Source organism: Acomys russatus, chromosome 7, assembly GCF_903995435.1.
Source record: "Acomys russatus chromosome 7, mAcoRus1.1, whole genome shotgun sequence".
NCBI classification, from domain to species: domain Eukaryota; kingdom Metazoa; phylum Chordata; class Mammalia; order Rodentia; family Muridae; genus Acomys; species Acomys russatus.
The window spans coordinates 31,686,427-31,702,615 of NC_067143.1; the positions used below are offsets into that span (position 1 = coordinate 31,686,427).

Below are 16,189 nucleotides of genomic sequence, written 5' to 3' on the forward strand. Positions count from 1 at the left end.
GTCTTGTGGAACAACCATGTACATTATGGTTAATACCCACTTATAAGTGAATACATTCATTCCATGCATGTCTTTTTGTGGTTGTTTTACCTCACTCAGAATGATATTTTCTAGTTCCATCCATTTGCTTGCAAATTTCATGATGCCTTTGTTTTTAATAGCTGAGTAGTATTCCATTTTGTAAATGGTTGAGGGACATCTAGGTTGTTTCCAGATTCTGGCTGTTACAAATAAGGCTGCTATGAATATAATTGAGCACATAACCTTGTTGAATGGGGGAGCATCTTTCAGGTATTTGCCAAGGAGTGGTATAGCTGGATCTTGAGGTAGAGCTATTCCCAATTTTCTGAGAAAGTGCCAGATGGGTTACCACAGCTGTTGTACAACTTTGCACTCCACATCTCTGCCAGTGTGTTCTATCACTTGAGATTTTGATCACAGCCATTCTGACAGGTTTAAGATGAAATCTCAGAGTTGTTTTGATTTGCATTTCCCTGATGACTGGTTTCATTGAGCATTTCATTAAGTGCTTCTTGGCCATTGGAGATTTCTCGTGGTGAGAATTCTCTGTTTAACGATGTACTCCATTTTTTTTCAATTGGATTATTTGGTTTGATGGTGTTTAATTTCTTGAGTTCTTTATATATTTTGGATATTAGCCCACTGTCAGATGTAAGATTGATGAATATCTTTTCTGATTTTGTAGGCTGTTATTTTGCCCTATTGACAGCATCCTGCGTCTTCCTTAAGCATGGAGCTTTGTATACTTTGCATGTAATATGGTTGGGAGCATGCTTATTTTGAATCAAATAACAAATGATTGTAACATTTAACTCTTGTTGGATAACAAATGACTCCCCAGGCTTGGTGGCTTAAACAAAAGCTATATATTAAAGTGAATGATTTTGAATGAGAATCATCTACATCAATTGGATGATTCTTCTCGTCTGATGAAGGTGGCCAGGGCTGACACCAGGGCAGCAAACCCAATGACAAGTGGATTATAAAACTTATCTTGTCCCTTAACAAAAAGTTAAGTTCAGATTGAGAAGATAAAGAAACATATTGAACCCCTTGACAGCAATGGAACAGGATGAATCGTGAAAGTTTTTTTCTTGTGAGTGTTAGGAGAATTTAGAGTCATCTTTTGGATTTTGTAATATTTTCTTAATTATTAACATATTTTTAAGGATTTTTCTGTCACTGACAGCTTTTTGGTAACTTGCTAAGAAAACATGTAAAAAAAATGTATTTCCTCTCCATACTGATGAGGCTGGCCAGCCACATGACGTTCTTTCATCAATGAGCAGATGGATATTTGCTTTGTTTTCAAAAAAGCTTCAACTGGTTAGAAAGGAGTATACTTTTGGTATCACTTTTCCCTTTGTCACAGGTGCCAAACTATCGATTCTCCCTCAGCTGAAATCCTAGAGTGAAGTTATATAGTGTAGTCTCATAGACCATCTGTAGCAGAAAGTAAAAAAAAAAAAAAAACAAAACTGTGTTTTGAAACCCATTGAGTGTTAGGGGTCAATTCTTTTATCACATCAGGACCTGGAGAAGAATCATATGATTATTTATATATTTGATATAGTCCCTTAAAATGGGCCCTTGCTGCTTACTTTTCAGTGATCAAGTTTTTCATATGTATAACTTTATAACTGCCATTGTTTCTGTTTTTGTTCTTGTCTATGAATGCACGTCCTCTTAGTCACAAAGAAGCTTTCCAAAAGGGTTAATCATGATATGCACTTCTTTCTTCACATTCTGTTCCCTCCGAAGAGCTTTACATTCTACCTTCTTCCCTGAGAGCTTTTCCATGCCACTGTGCCAGAGTCACCAAGAATCCCTCATGGCTGAGTAAATAGCATCTCTGACAGTTTTGACATTCCAAGCATGTAAGAAACAAGTGCACTAGCCTGGATTTATTTTCAGTGGTTTTTTTTTGTTGTTGTTGTTATTGCTTATTGTAGGTCTTCTGTGATTTCCATGGTCACTCTCAAAGGAAGAATGTATTCCTTTACGGTTGCAGCATGAAGGAAACTTTGTGGCAAGCAGGCTGCACTGTGGGTGGATCTGCTCTCTTGGAGGATGTCGGCTACAGGGTAAGTTGCTCTATGCTATAGTATGGTATATTGTGACCACAACTTTACTGTGAGTACATATTACTGCTCATATTTGTTTCTATAGAGATGCTTTACACCTGACCTATACTGTTAATCCCCAGTCATCTTTTTTACTTTAAAATAACCATCTTGATCATTATATCCATTCAGTTATAATGTGAACAGAATAGACATTCCTATATTCCTTCTACATTTTTGTTGAATAATGTCACACTATCAGGTAACTTTATTTCTTGTGTTCTGTATGGCACAGGGAATTAATGAAAAGAAGCCTTATTTTAATGTCTGGATCTATGTCTATTAATGGTGTGAATTATCATTCTGCCATCCATAATATAAAGATAGTATAAATACTGATTCTTTCATAAAGATTATGGAAGGAACATAATGAGCCTGAATACAAAAGAACCTTAAGCACCTATGAAGGGATGAGCACACCCAAGACCTTCATCAACTCACATCTCACATCAATATTCTTTGAAAAACAGAATGGTTACCACTGAACTTAGTTCTATATTATGTGGGCTCTGGTAGTATGGCCTGCTGTATCTTCACACCATGACAAAGGGGAAGTTGAGGGATTAAACGGGGAACTATTCCATGTCAGAATAATATAACTGCTTATAGGGCATCAAGAAGAGATGAAATTTGCAAAACTATCCAAATACAAAATAAAGACTAGCCTTTCTTTCAAATTTATGAAGAAAAGAAAGAAGATTATGATACCAAGTTCTTGTAAATCTTTTATTATTCTGAGTATTATAGTTTACTGTATACAAAACAGAGTCATCTCTAATGAGGGCATGAGAAGAGAAATGAAAGTCCACCCAACTAAGCAGGAGTAGTGGCCAATGGGCTTAGTCTTAATTAGTACTAAAAGGCTTCAGTTGAAGGATGATGAGTTGTAGACTAGCTTGGGCTACATAACTAGACATACTCTCAAACGAAACAAAACCCCCACCCACCCAACCAATCAAATAAAAGAATGATGAAACAAAATGAACCACTTCTCAAACAGAAATTACCTATGAAAAAAACAAATAAATATTCACCAAATTAATTTTATCTGGAAGCATTTTCCGTGTGTGTGTGTGTGTGTGTGTGTGTGTGTGTGTGTGTGTGTGTATTGTCTTGTGTTTTAAACCAGGACCATTGCCATACTTCTGCTGATCAGTTTCCCTAAGGCACTGATAGCAGAATCAAGAGCATATCCTCAGAAATCTATTAGCTCTAGGGATTAACCATGTTTACAGTGACAAACCACCAGAAGTCTAAGCGTATAGTACTACTTAGGAACCCAGCACATGGGGACATTCACCTAGGAAGCTCATTCCAAACTGTAAAGAATGATCTCTTATACACAATGCAGATAGATATGAAATATATTATCCAGTCTTATGTAAAAGTCAATGTGGTTTTTGAAATCATGTTTTTACTTAGAAAAGGTAACAGTATTCATGGGCAATTCTCTATAATGGGAAGTAAGAAGAAACAGGACCTAAGATCTCTTCTGTACAAAAAGAACATAAAACTGAGTAGAGGCTGGCCATCATGGCTGTCTTAATTGCTTCTTCTACTCTGGGGACATGGGGTTTTCTTAGCTCACAGTATGAGGTATGTCATGACAAATAAGTCAAGTCACATCTATAGTCAGGAAACAGAGAATAAAAATAAATACCTATGCTTAGCTCACTTCATTTTTATGTTATTTAGGTTACACTATATTATAAACTAATTCAACAAGTACTTTCAGCTCAGTTTTGTGTTAAGTAAGGCAAAGGGTATAATAAGGGAGAGATAGATAAATCAAAGTTTCTGTCTCTGAGAAAAATTTGAGTACTGTTTGGTAGTAATGTTATTAAAATATCAGCCCATCTGCACATGGACAGTCATCTTGGATTCATTATTTTAGGTTGGTCAGTTTCTCGAGTCTCACTCTTCTTCCCTGTAAAATGATAAAGTCTGGGTTTGTAAGAAATTTATAAAATTGAGCTTGTTGGTCCTTTGGAGTGCTTCAAAGTTTATTCGTGGGCTGTTAAGGCCTGTAAGGGAAAAAGTGAGTAATGTTTTGCTTCTTCCTTGACATTCCATACTTACTCCTTGCTTTGCATCATCTGCTGAATATGTATCTTCTTCCATCCTTGGTATTTTGAATCCAAGGCACAGTGATCTATAAATAATGGATCTGATTGTTGTGTTTAGCCTAAAATATGTTTTGCATGTGTACAAATGGATCTTTTCAGAACCAAGAGGACTCACTCACTTTGTCATGAGGAAATGGAGACCTTGGAGAGACTTCCTATGCAAGACATGTTTAGAGTTCTCTCACTTGCCAGGAGTCACAGCCTTGAGAGTGTATTTACATATCAAACTGAGCAACTCAATTAGAGGGGTTTTGTCCTTTAATATCAGTGTCAAAATGATAAACACATTTCACACTCATTCAAAATATTTATTCAACTTTATTAATCAACCGTTGTGGGACTTCTAGTTATATTACTAAAAACATGTCAGTGAATATATTCTTCAAAAAAAATTGTGAAAAAGACATAATTAACAAAAGATATACTTTTAAAGCCTCTGGAAACTGACCAAGTACAGATGGAGAAATAGTAAGTCTTGAAAACTGCTAGAGTTTTCTGCAGGAGCACCTCAAATCTGAGTTAATGGGGTTTCTTGCCACTAACTGAAACCTTCAGTTCTAGACATGAGTTACATCGAATAGAGTTCTTCGCCAAAGGTTTCTCATGCAAACTCTCAAACAACCCAAGTTAATGCCAAGGCTAACAGTTGCTCTATACAAAGTGATGGTTAGGGTTGATTGCTGAAGATAACACCTATGCAACTCATTGAGCATGGAGAAGTCAACATGATGCCTAACTAGAGCCTTCACTCCTACAGACCAGTGCTCATAATACTGGAAGGTAGCTTGTACTCCACCAAAGGAAAAAGGTAAATACTAACCTGGCTAAAAATCCTTCAACCTACAATGATAACCTGCCTAAAAGGTATGCTGGTAGCATAGTAGCACAAAAGATGGCAGAGTAACAATTTACTATCTGATTGAAGTTAAGGCCAAAGGCTAATCCATGAAATGGAACCCATGGCTGACACTGCTTGCGTGGTCACGACTGGGGACTAGATATAGCATGGACCTTGGTTAAAACTAAGTACTACTGTTCTAAAAAAGGAACATAACAATAAAATGACTCCTAATAACATACTATTGTATTTACAGATCAGTGTTTCACTCAGCCACCATCACAGAAGCTTTATTCTGCAGTATATGGGAACAAGTAAAGAAACCCAAAATTGGACAAGGTGAATAGAGTTAGAGACCTTAAAACATTCAGTCATAAGTAAGATATCTTCAACAAATTATCCACTCAGGTCTCAGGAAACTCTGTGGAAGAGAAAAGTGAAAAAATATAAGAGCCAGTTGGGATAGAAGACACCAGGGAAACAAGGGCTTCTAGACAAAACAGGACTGATCCAAATATTAACTTAGAGACTGTGGCAGCATACAAAAGACATGAATAGATCTGAGCTAAATGGAAGTCCCAGGACTGAGAGAGGAAATGATACAATCTCCCATCCCTAGCCCAAAGCTATCTCAATTGATAATTACTCACAAAGAAAAATTACTTTTCTCCAATAGAGTCACTGGGTATATAAGACACACTTGAGGGCAGGTCCCATATTAAGCAGTAGATTACCAACACAAAATGAAATCAAAGGTATTTTGGAATGATTTTTGCTTTATACTTCTTTGTAATTGTTTGTAGCCTTATGGGTCTTTTGCTTATATAGTATGGTTTTTAATTTTGCTTTTATGGGTTTTCAGTGTATGCAAATATGTATGGTTTTTTTGTGTCTGTATGTGTTTCTTATGCTTTTTATTGGCTTCTTTCTTTCTTTCTTTCTTTCTTTCTTTGTCCTATTCTGGTTTTTATTTTATTTTATTTTAGATGCTTGTTTGTTTCCTAATAAAAGTAAGAAAGGGTGTAGATTTAGTTGGGTGAGGAAGATGTGGAAGGAGGGGAAATAACCATAATAGAGAATATAAAAATAATTTTAAATTAAAAATAAATTAAAATGTCAGGATAAGAACAAACATACATATATTCTCTTTCTTACACATACATGCACATACTCAGAGATAGATAGAGGCAAAGAGATGGGATGGGCAAATTCTGTTACAAGATCTAGATCTGAGAACAATAAAAAGTCTGATATATGGCCTCTATATAACCTAGGGTTATGGGAAAATATGTATATGTGCAGAAGAAACCTGAGAGCCCAGTGAATAAAAGGCAAAACAAAAACAGAAGATTTAAAACTTGTCCCCTAACTTTGTCCTCCAAACCCACCTATCACAAAAGAAAAAAATAAATAAATAAATGAGCATATACAGGAGGAGGTAATCTCCCTCAGGAACAGTCATAGGGGAGGGGAATAAGGGGAAAAGGGGAGGGAGGGGAGAATGGGAGAACACAAAGGATGGGATAACCATTGAGATGTAACAAGAATAACGTAATAATAAAAAATTAAAAAGAAAAAAGAAAAAGAAATGCAGGTTGCCGGGGCTCAAGATGTTGGAGGGCAAATTACCTACATTATTTGCTAGTCACTATGCTGAGCATATGTAGACAAGTAACAAATTTAAATACACATTTTAAAACCTCACTGGAGATAGTGTGGCACATGTAATAAAGATAAGGAAATGCTTCCGATTAATCTTGGAAAGTGGTAAAAATGACACACAGGGAAATAAGATAGATCTAGAAAAGCTATTAACACAGTAAAATATATGATGTTCAGTTTTCTACTAAAAGCTATAAATATTATGAAAATGAACAATATAAGCCTTATTCATATGAGCCTTATTTAGTAGACATTGCAGACAAGAGAAATTGACTCTATGAACACCACAGTTAAAGTATATTTAAACAATTAAAGAAAGCTGTGTTGAAAAATTATTGTTAAAAGTGATGACAATGACTTTGCATGTAGGCAATTTGGTAGAAACCTGGAAACAAACAAACAAAAAAAAATATTAATGAGGAAAGAAAAATTAGGGACACTTTTGCTCCTATTGAGTTGCCTCGTCCAGCCTCAAGATGAGAGTTTTAGCCCTGTCTTATTGTATCTTGTTTTGTCTGATTTGGATGTAGTCTGTAGGATGCCTGCTCTTTTTTGAATAGGGAACACCGGGGGGGGGGGGTGGATCTGGTATAGAAGAGAGGTGGGGAGGGGGCAGCTAGGAGGACAAAAGGGAGGGGAAACTGGCTAGATGTATTGTATGAAAGAAGCATCTATTTTTAATAAAAGTACTATAACCAAAGCAAAAACTTAGGTTGATAAAATTATCATCAGTTTTGAGGTTCTAAGAGAAAGAATCGATAAACTTGATGACATATTAAAAATTATTCAATTCAAAGACTAGAGAAAAGTGATACAGGAAAAGTAAGCAAACTTTGAGATGTAGAGAACAGCATCAAACTTAACAATTTACATGCAAGGAAATACCTAAATAAGTTATCATGATAAATATATGAAGAAGTAAAGGTAAATGACAAAGGAAATGTTTTTAAGGAACAAATGAATGAAAACAAATAACACAAAAGAAATGGCAAAAGAGCAGTTATAAATGTGAAAATATAAATGATAACACTACACATGAATGGTCAAAATATTTCATTCAAAAGACAGTTCTTTAGCACTCTATTAAAAATGCTCAGTTACATGCTGTTTGTGAGAAATTAAATAATTCCAGAAGGATTAAAGTGAAAGTTGGGAAGAGATATAACAGGTAAGAAACCCCTATACAAGACTAATGATTATATTGAGATAAGAAAACATAGATTTTGGTGGCCAAAATATTTTTTGAAAAAAAAAGGTAATTTATTGTTTTCAAAAGAGAATCATAGAATATGAAGATGATACATCATCACACAGAGGTACATTAAAATTTGATGCTGAAGCTTGGAAAGCTCATTACTCTTCTCTCAGGAAATGACTCAGAAATTCAGTATTTTAGAAAATATGTGACATGACCACACATACATGATATCTGCCCTTAAAGAATGAGCACTCATTCCAAATGCATACCAAGAACTTCCCATGATATGAACTCGGTGGCTGAAAATCCAATCTCAGAAGATTATCTTAAAAAACAAGCAAACAGACAAATAAACAAACAAACTGAAAATACACAAAATTATCTACCTGAGGCAGCAGAATTACATTACAAATAAAATTTGCAAGGAACATGGTATTCCTGAATGTTTGGACATTAAATAACTTCTTTAAAACTTATGGCTAAAAGAAGAAATCTGAGAGATATTAGAAAATATTTTTACCTAACTCACAATCAAAATATAATACGTCAGAATTTTGGCATAGAGCTATGTCATAGAGAGAAATTTAGATATTCAGATGCTTTGTTAGAAAGATAGATCTTAAATTAGTCATCTAAGCCTGCATATTAGGAATTAAGTAGAAAAGAAAGCAAACATGGGACTGGAATGTTGCTCAGTTAAGAGAAAATACTGTTATTATAGAGGGCCCAGTTCAATTCCTAGACCATGTGCCAGGCAGCTCACAGTTACCTATAACTTTAACTTTAAATGTAGACTAATCCTTAGCCAGAGTTAAAAGAAAAAGAAAGAAAATACAAATTACCAGTCAGGAACGAAAGAGGAAGTTTCTCTATAGAATGTAAAAACTGTTAATAACAAAAAGTCAAGTGGATAAATTATTTGTAGGATATAAACTATGAAACTTGGCTTGAAGAGACAGAATCTACATGTATTTTAAGAAAATGAATGAATTAGAAATCAAAAGACACCCCCCCCCCCAAATAAATACCTTAGACCCAAATAACTTTGTTGGTGAATTTGAGCCATCTCTCAAGAGATAGATCATATCACTATAAAAAAGATTTACTCAGAAAATAGAGGAGGGGTGCTTGTTAACCCTTTATGAAGCCTGAATTACTCTTATGATATGGCCATAGAAAAAAAGATGTGACAAGGAGAGAGAGTGACAGCTCAATGATCCATAGAAACACCTATGCAAAAACTATTTTTCAAAATAGCAAGTCATTCCAGCATCATGTAAAACATTCCTCCCTGTGACAATGGCAGCGGGGGGGGGGGGGGGGGGGGGGCAGGCTTTATCTCACAGAGGCAAAGTTTAATATTTAGAAGTAAAATACTACCGTATTTCTTTCAGTTAAACAAATGACAAAGACTACATCATCTCAACATATATTGAGAAAACATTTGACAGCAATACTCATTTAAAATCAAATCTCATAACTGAGAATGAAAAGGGGAAATTTTCAACCTAAAATCTGGTAGCTAAAATAAACTAAAAAGGGCATCAGAGAGGTGGCTCAGCTGATAGAGGCAGATGCTTCTAAGCTGAAAGACTTGAGACCCACGTGGTAGAAAGAGCCAACTGTGGCAAATTGTCCTCTGACTTACCTGGGCACTGTGGCATAAAGGAAGTTTTAAATATGATAAGTATTATCAAACTTGATGGTAAAAACATGAATATTTCCCCCAATGAAAGTAGTAGCAAAGTAGGGATGGTTGCTTTGGCCACTTCAGTTCAAGACAGTGTTAGATATTCTAGAAGGCACAACACAACTAAAGTGTTAAAGAGAATCATTTCAGAAAGAAGTAAAGCTTTTATAAACTGGAGATGTATTTTTATGTATAAAATTCTAAGAAATCCCCAAATATGAAGTATTGAAGACAATAAGCAAGTGTAGGAGTGTAACAAGATATGCAATCAATATAGAATTTGGTGTGATAGCTCTATATAGGCCAGAAATAATCCTGAAAGAAATTCCATTTGCAAAAGAATAGAAAGAAAATAATAGCAGAGTTAATAAAGGAAAGTTAATATGTTAAAAATGCTAAAACGGAGATAGGAATCAAAGAGTTCTGAGTAAATTGAAGTTACACCAAATTAATGTATTGAAAGATCCAATATTTTTGAGATGGAATTTTCTCCACACTTTCTATAGATTCAACACAATTTCTATCAAAATCTCAGCAGGCTTTTGTATTGATACTGGCAAGCCAGTCTTAAACACAGGAGAGCTAGGGTAGCTGAAGCAATTTTGAAAGAATAATCTTAGTGGATTATTTGTATGATTTCAAAATTTAAGAGAAACCTACAGAGTTCAAGAAAATGTCATCTTGACATGCTGATCAAAGCTTTCTACTTATGACTGCTTTTGCCTAAGAAACTTTTATATCACATTAAGTACATTGGTATATAAAATAGGTATGCAAACCAAACACTTACTGATAATAATTTATTAAAAATTTGTTTTGAAATAATTCATTGGTATATATATGTAATTTTTATTAATCATGGTTATGAAAATTCACACTGAATTGATATTGTATTTTTCTAGTCTTGTCCTTATCCTTTTTTATTATAATTACATAATTTCTTCCTTTTCTTTCATTCTTCAGAACCCGTACATATACTCTTCCTTGAATTCTTTCAAATTAATGGCCTCATTTTTCATTATATGTTGTTGCATGCATGTATGTTTGTGCATATATATTCTTAAATATAGCTTGTTCAATCTGTATGTTTTCCAGGTGGCCATTTGTTATTCAATAACCAATTGCCTATATAAGACTTTCTTTCATTCTTAGAATTCCTTAGTTATCTGTAGCTACTTATATAGGGTTGAGGCCTTGTCTTTTTCCTTCTATCCACTTTAGCATTATTTTGATGTCATTTTGCACAGTTCATGTTGAGCAGTCATATTGCTGAGTCTTTGCAGGTCAGCTTCTGACACTATCAGGAGAGACAGTCTCACAGATAACCCCCCTGGCTCTCTGCCTCTTGAAATCTTTCTACCCCATTTTCTGCAATGTTTCCTGGGCCTTAGGTGTTTGAGATATTTTATAGATATATGCACTGGGACGTATGCTTCCCAGCGGCATTCTGATTGACTATAGCTTTTGTTAATGGTCTCTGTCTGCTGCAAAGAGAAGTTCCATTGAAGAGAGATGAGGACTATACTTGTCTGTGTGTATAAAAACAAACATTTAGATTGTAGTTGAGACTGTGCTAATTTAGTAAAAGTGACAGCTATAGGTTTCTCATGTAACATCTACTATTTCATTAGCTTCGTGTGGTAGGTTTTCAAAACCAGGCCTAATTTACTTCTTATTGAGCAGGTCTCCAAGTCCAACTAGGGAACTGTTGGTCCCTGCCGACATCTGCGTGCCTTGTACTCTTAGGGCAATAATGATCTTAGGGTAGGTTTGTAGACATCTTAACTGGGTAGGATCGTTATTGATTCTTTTGGAATGCTGCGTGTCACTTTCTGGTTCCATGAAAGCTAGTCCTCAGGGAGGTGATATTTGGGTAAGTTCCAGCTCAGGTGGCTCTGAACCCTGTGTCTGAACTGTATGTTATTTTGAGCAATGGGGACTTGCTTTTCACCTCTGGGCAGGAGTTACTAGGTAACAATGGGCAGCAGCCAGAGCCTATAAAGTTGTTGTTTATTATTATTATTTTGGCAACCATGACCAATAACTCAAAGAGGGCTTCTCGTGCTTGGAGTTAGGAATTTTTTTGTTCGCTGAATGTTTGGGACTTAGGAGGAACACTGTCAACCCAGAAGAGAAAATTCACTTAAACTGTATACTTACAGACTTATGTGTATTATAGGTTGTTTGTTTGCTTTTACGTAGATAGTTAATAGTATAATTCTTTAAGAATTTTTCAGACATCTCTACTGTTGTTTCAACCTCCTATCTCTTTGTTCAGCATTTATCTCCCTACTTCTCTATAATTAGAGCTCCCCTTGCCAATTTCCCTGATCGGATCGCTTGACCGCTGCTATTTCCCTCTCTATTTCTCCTCCACTCTCATAACCCTGACAATGGCCCCTTTTTATTTTTCTGGTTTCTCAGTCACTCTAGGATATGTACTTAACATCTGAAAATTTAGAGCTAGGAGCCTCTGATGAGAGAGAAGATACAAAATTTGTCTTTTGGGGTTTTAATTGCCTTACTCACTATTATCTTTCTATTCCCATCCTTTAATGTGAAAAGCTCTCTACTTCATACTTAATAGTATTTTATAGTGTATATGTATCACCTTTTCATCATCCATTCATTAATTATGAAATGTTTAGGTTGTTTTCATTTCCTAATATTCTGAGTATAAAAGCAATAACATGGCTGAGCAAGGATCTGTGGAGTGGGATGTTTAGTTCTTTGGGCATACACCAAGGAGTGTTATAACTAGGACATAAAATAGAATTATTTAAGCACTTTGAGAATTCTCTGCACAGATTTCCAAAGTGGCCATGTCCCTTTGCAATCACACCTGCCATCAATGAAGGTGTCTTTCCCTCAGCATCCTCTCTAAACTTTGTTGTTGGTTGTGTTGCTGATTTTCCCATTCTGACTGAAAGAAGATGAATCTCAAAGTTGTTTTGATTTGAATTTTTCTAATGCCAGGAATGAAAAAAATTTTTAAATTTAATTTTATCTTTTTACATATACCTTTATATTGTCACACATATATAGAATAGATTACCAATAGCAAGAAGAACCATGACACAATCAGGAATTACACAAATGTTACATTCTTAGTATTTTTGTGATATATCTAAGCAATAACTTTTTTCTTCATTTGAGTACTCTGTTTATATCCCAAGCCTGTGCTTTTAAAGTGGCCATTTTGTCCATGTGTTTTGAGTTCCTTATATATTCCGAATATTAATCTTCTGTCAAATGTTCATCTGACAAAGATTATCTCCTATTTTTTGGATTTCCTCTTCAGAATTGTTGACTGTTTCTCTAGCCATGTAGAAGTTTTTTAGTTTTTATGAAATCCCTTTTCTTAATTGTAGGTCTTAATTTTGGTGCAAACAAAATCTTCCTAAGGAAATCCTTTCCTACACCTATACCGTGTTGCGTTTTCTTTGGTACCACTCAGTTGTTTATTGTTTATAAACTCTGTCTCCTTAATGTCATTGAGCTGTGTATATGTGTCATCTTTAAACTCATTACATTCTTTGATCAAGTTTATTATTGCTGTTTTTTGACAAAGCAATTTTTTAAAGATTTATTTATTTATTATATATACAGTGTTCTCCTGCATGTAACAACTGCAGGCCAGAAGAGGGCACCAGATTTCATTATAGATGGTTGTGAGCTACCATGTGGTTGCTGGAAATTGAACTCAGGACCTTCGGAAGAACAGCCAGTGCTCTTAACCTTCTGAGCCATCTCTCCAGCCCTATTATTGCTATTTTAAATTCTGTATGTTCTTTCTTTACATCATCTGGGGAATTCTCATTGGTAAACAGTCCACAGGGCAGGTAGCTATTTGAGAGATGATACTGATGGGACCTTTCACATTTGTAGTGCTTTAAATGAAAACAGCCCCTGTGGGCTCACATATTTGAATGCTTAGTCATCAGGGTATGGAACTATTTGGGAGAATTAGGAGGAGGTGTGGACTTGTTGGACTGGGTTTGGCCTTGTTGAAGGAGGTATCTTAATAGTCTATGATTTGAAGTTAGCCCACACCAGGGACTGTTTCTCCTTGCTCCCCATTCTGCTGTCTGCAGATCAGGATGGAACACTCTCAGCTATTGCTCCAGTACCATGTCCGTCAGCTTCCTGCAATATGATAATGAAGTAATCTTCCAAAACTTAAAAAATAAGAGCTGCCTTGGTCACAATATCTCTTCACAGCAATGAAACAACAACTACTACAATATTATTTGAGGTTTTTCCATGAGACCTTAGCATGTGGTCTTATTTTTTTAGTTCCATGTCTAATATGAAGAAATCAGGTTGGGGCAGAAGAGAAGATCTATGAGCATATAGGATTAGATGTAAAAATGTCTCAGGAATAAGGTCAGGTAGACAGAGGAGGTTATGATGTGTGCAGGCTGTGCAGCCTCTTCCAAGACTGGAATATGAGGGTATATCTGGTTTTGAGTGCAGTGTGGGGGAGCCATGTGTGTTGGAATTGGTAAGGTCCTGATATAAGCTTTGAGATTAGTTATGACATAGGCAAGGGTGACCGGAGCAGGCCAGGACACTGGATGTGGGACTTACTAGATCTGGAAGATCAGGCAGAAGGCAATGGGGAGGGTCAGGGAGGCTCACCATGGTAGACCATGGAAAAGGATGTGAGAGGTCTCACTAGGTGATGAGGTTGGATGCAGCACAGAAGAGACCTACAGGTATGTGATAGGGAAGATTTGAGTTAGACCCTGGAGGAGGATACGGGAGGTCCTGTGGGTAGAGAGGTTTGATTTAGTATTGTTTTATTATTTTGTTGGGAATTCTGTCTTAATTCCAAGTAGTAATTTGTTTAATGAGTTTTAATTAAACTTAAGACAGCAACTCAAACAGCAGTTTTTACAATCAAATGTTTTTAACACAATGTAGCCCAAAGATATACATACATACATATATATGATACTTATGTGTGGAAGAATGCCAGCAGAAAAATATTAAATGTCTATTTGTAATTAAACCATTCTATTCATATAGGAACAGAAAACTTGGTATGTACAGAAATAAAAGTGTAATTCATAGCATGCATTAGCTTCAAACCTGAGACAATATATTTATTGGCATGATGTACATGCATAGCACAATGTGCATATTTTGTCTGTTCAGACCCTAGGCTCTAGTGACCTTGCTGGATTCTGCATAGATGCAACTGACAGAAACATCTCAGATTATTGTTACATTTTCTTTTCAGTCAATTTTTGGTCACTGTATGGGAAAATGGGAGGGAGGGAGGAATGGGAGGATACAAGGGATGGGATAACCATTGAGATGTAATAAGAATATATCTGACATATATATCAACCTGAGTATAAATAACAAAAATACTCTCACAACTATTTTTTTTAGGAAGATATCAAGACAGTTCAGTTTGGGAAAAGGATAGCCTACCCAGTAAATAACACGGGAAAATTGATTTACTACGCGGAAAAGGAGCAATTCAGGCCTTTGACACCCAACATCTGCAACATTTTATTCATACTAGGTTAGAGGGTTAAATATATCAGTATATTATTAACCTTTTGGTTTGTTTCTTTGTTTGTTTGTTTGAGACAGGGTTTATCTGTGTAACACAGATGTGGATGTCCTGGATTTGCTTTGTAGACCAGGGTGGCTTCAAACTCACAGAGGTCTGACTGGCTCTGCCTCACAAGTGCTGGGATTAAAGGTGTGTGCCACCAGAACAGTATAACCCGCTCTCCCTCCCTCCCTTCCTTTTTTCCTTCCTTTTTAAAAGTTTATTTATTTATTCACCCTACATCATGAATGTGCTGACTGTCTCCTCTCATCCTAGTCCCATCCTCCTACCCTCTTCCCCTTTCCCCCTTACTCTTCTCCTCAGAAAAGGGGAGTCCACCACCTTATCAACCCACCCAGGCACATCCGGTAGCATCAGGATGAAGCACATCCTCGTCCATAGAGGCCAGACAAGGCAGCATAGCTAGGGACAAGTGATCTAAAAGCAGGCAATTGAGTCCATGTCAGAGATAGGCCCCACTCCTCTTGCTAGGAGACCCACATGAAGATCAAGCTGCCCATCAGTTTCATACGTGTCACCGGCCTAGGCTCAGTCCATGCCTGCTCTTTGGTTGCACTTCAGCTTTGGCAAACCCCCATGGACCTATATTACTTAGGTTAGTTGACTCTGTTGGTCTTCTTGTAGAGTTCTTGTCCCCTCTGGATCTTTCTATCCTTCCCCTGAATTTTCCACAAGACTCCCGAGTTTTGCCTAATGTTTAATTGTAGGTCTCATATCTGTTTTCATCTGCTGCTGCATGGGTCCTCTCAAAATACAGTTATGCTAGGCTTTTGTCTGAAAGCAAAGCAGAGTATCATTAAAAGGAAATCTCATGGAAAAGTGGGAGGAATGAGAAAAAGACCTGGGGCAATAGGAGCTCGACAAGAACACCAACAGTGCCAACTAACCAGGACTCAGAGGGGCTTGCTGAGACTGAAACACAAACCAAGGACCACAAATGA

The 16,189-nt window shown here is 36.2% G+C and overlaps 1 protein-coding gene across 1 annotated transcript in view; it reads left to right on the forward strand.

Annotated features, from left to right (window-relative positions):
• The window catches only part of Agbl1 (AGBL carboxypeptidase 1), a 623,278-nt gene that overhangs the window by 466,136 nt on the left and 140,953 nt on the right, over positions 1-16,189 (forward strand). Inside the window, exon 20 of the mRNA XM_051148740.1 lies at positions 1,974-2,105. Within this exon, the coding sequence (XP_051004697.1) occupies positions 1,974-2,105 (132 nt within the window). The remainder of the gene's footprint in view (positions 1-1,973; positions 2,106-16,189) is intronic.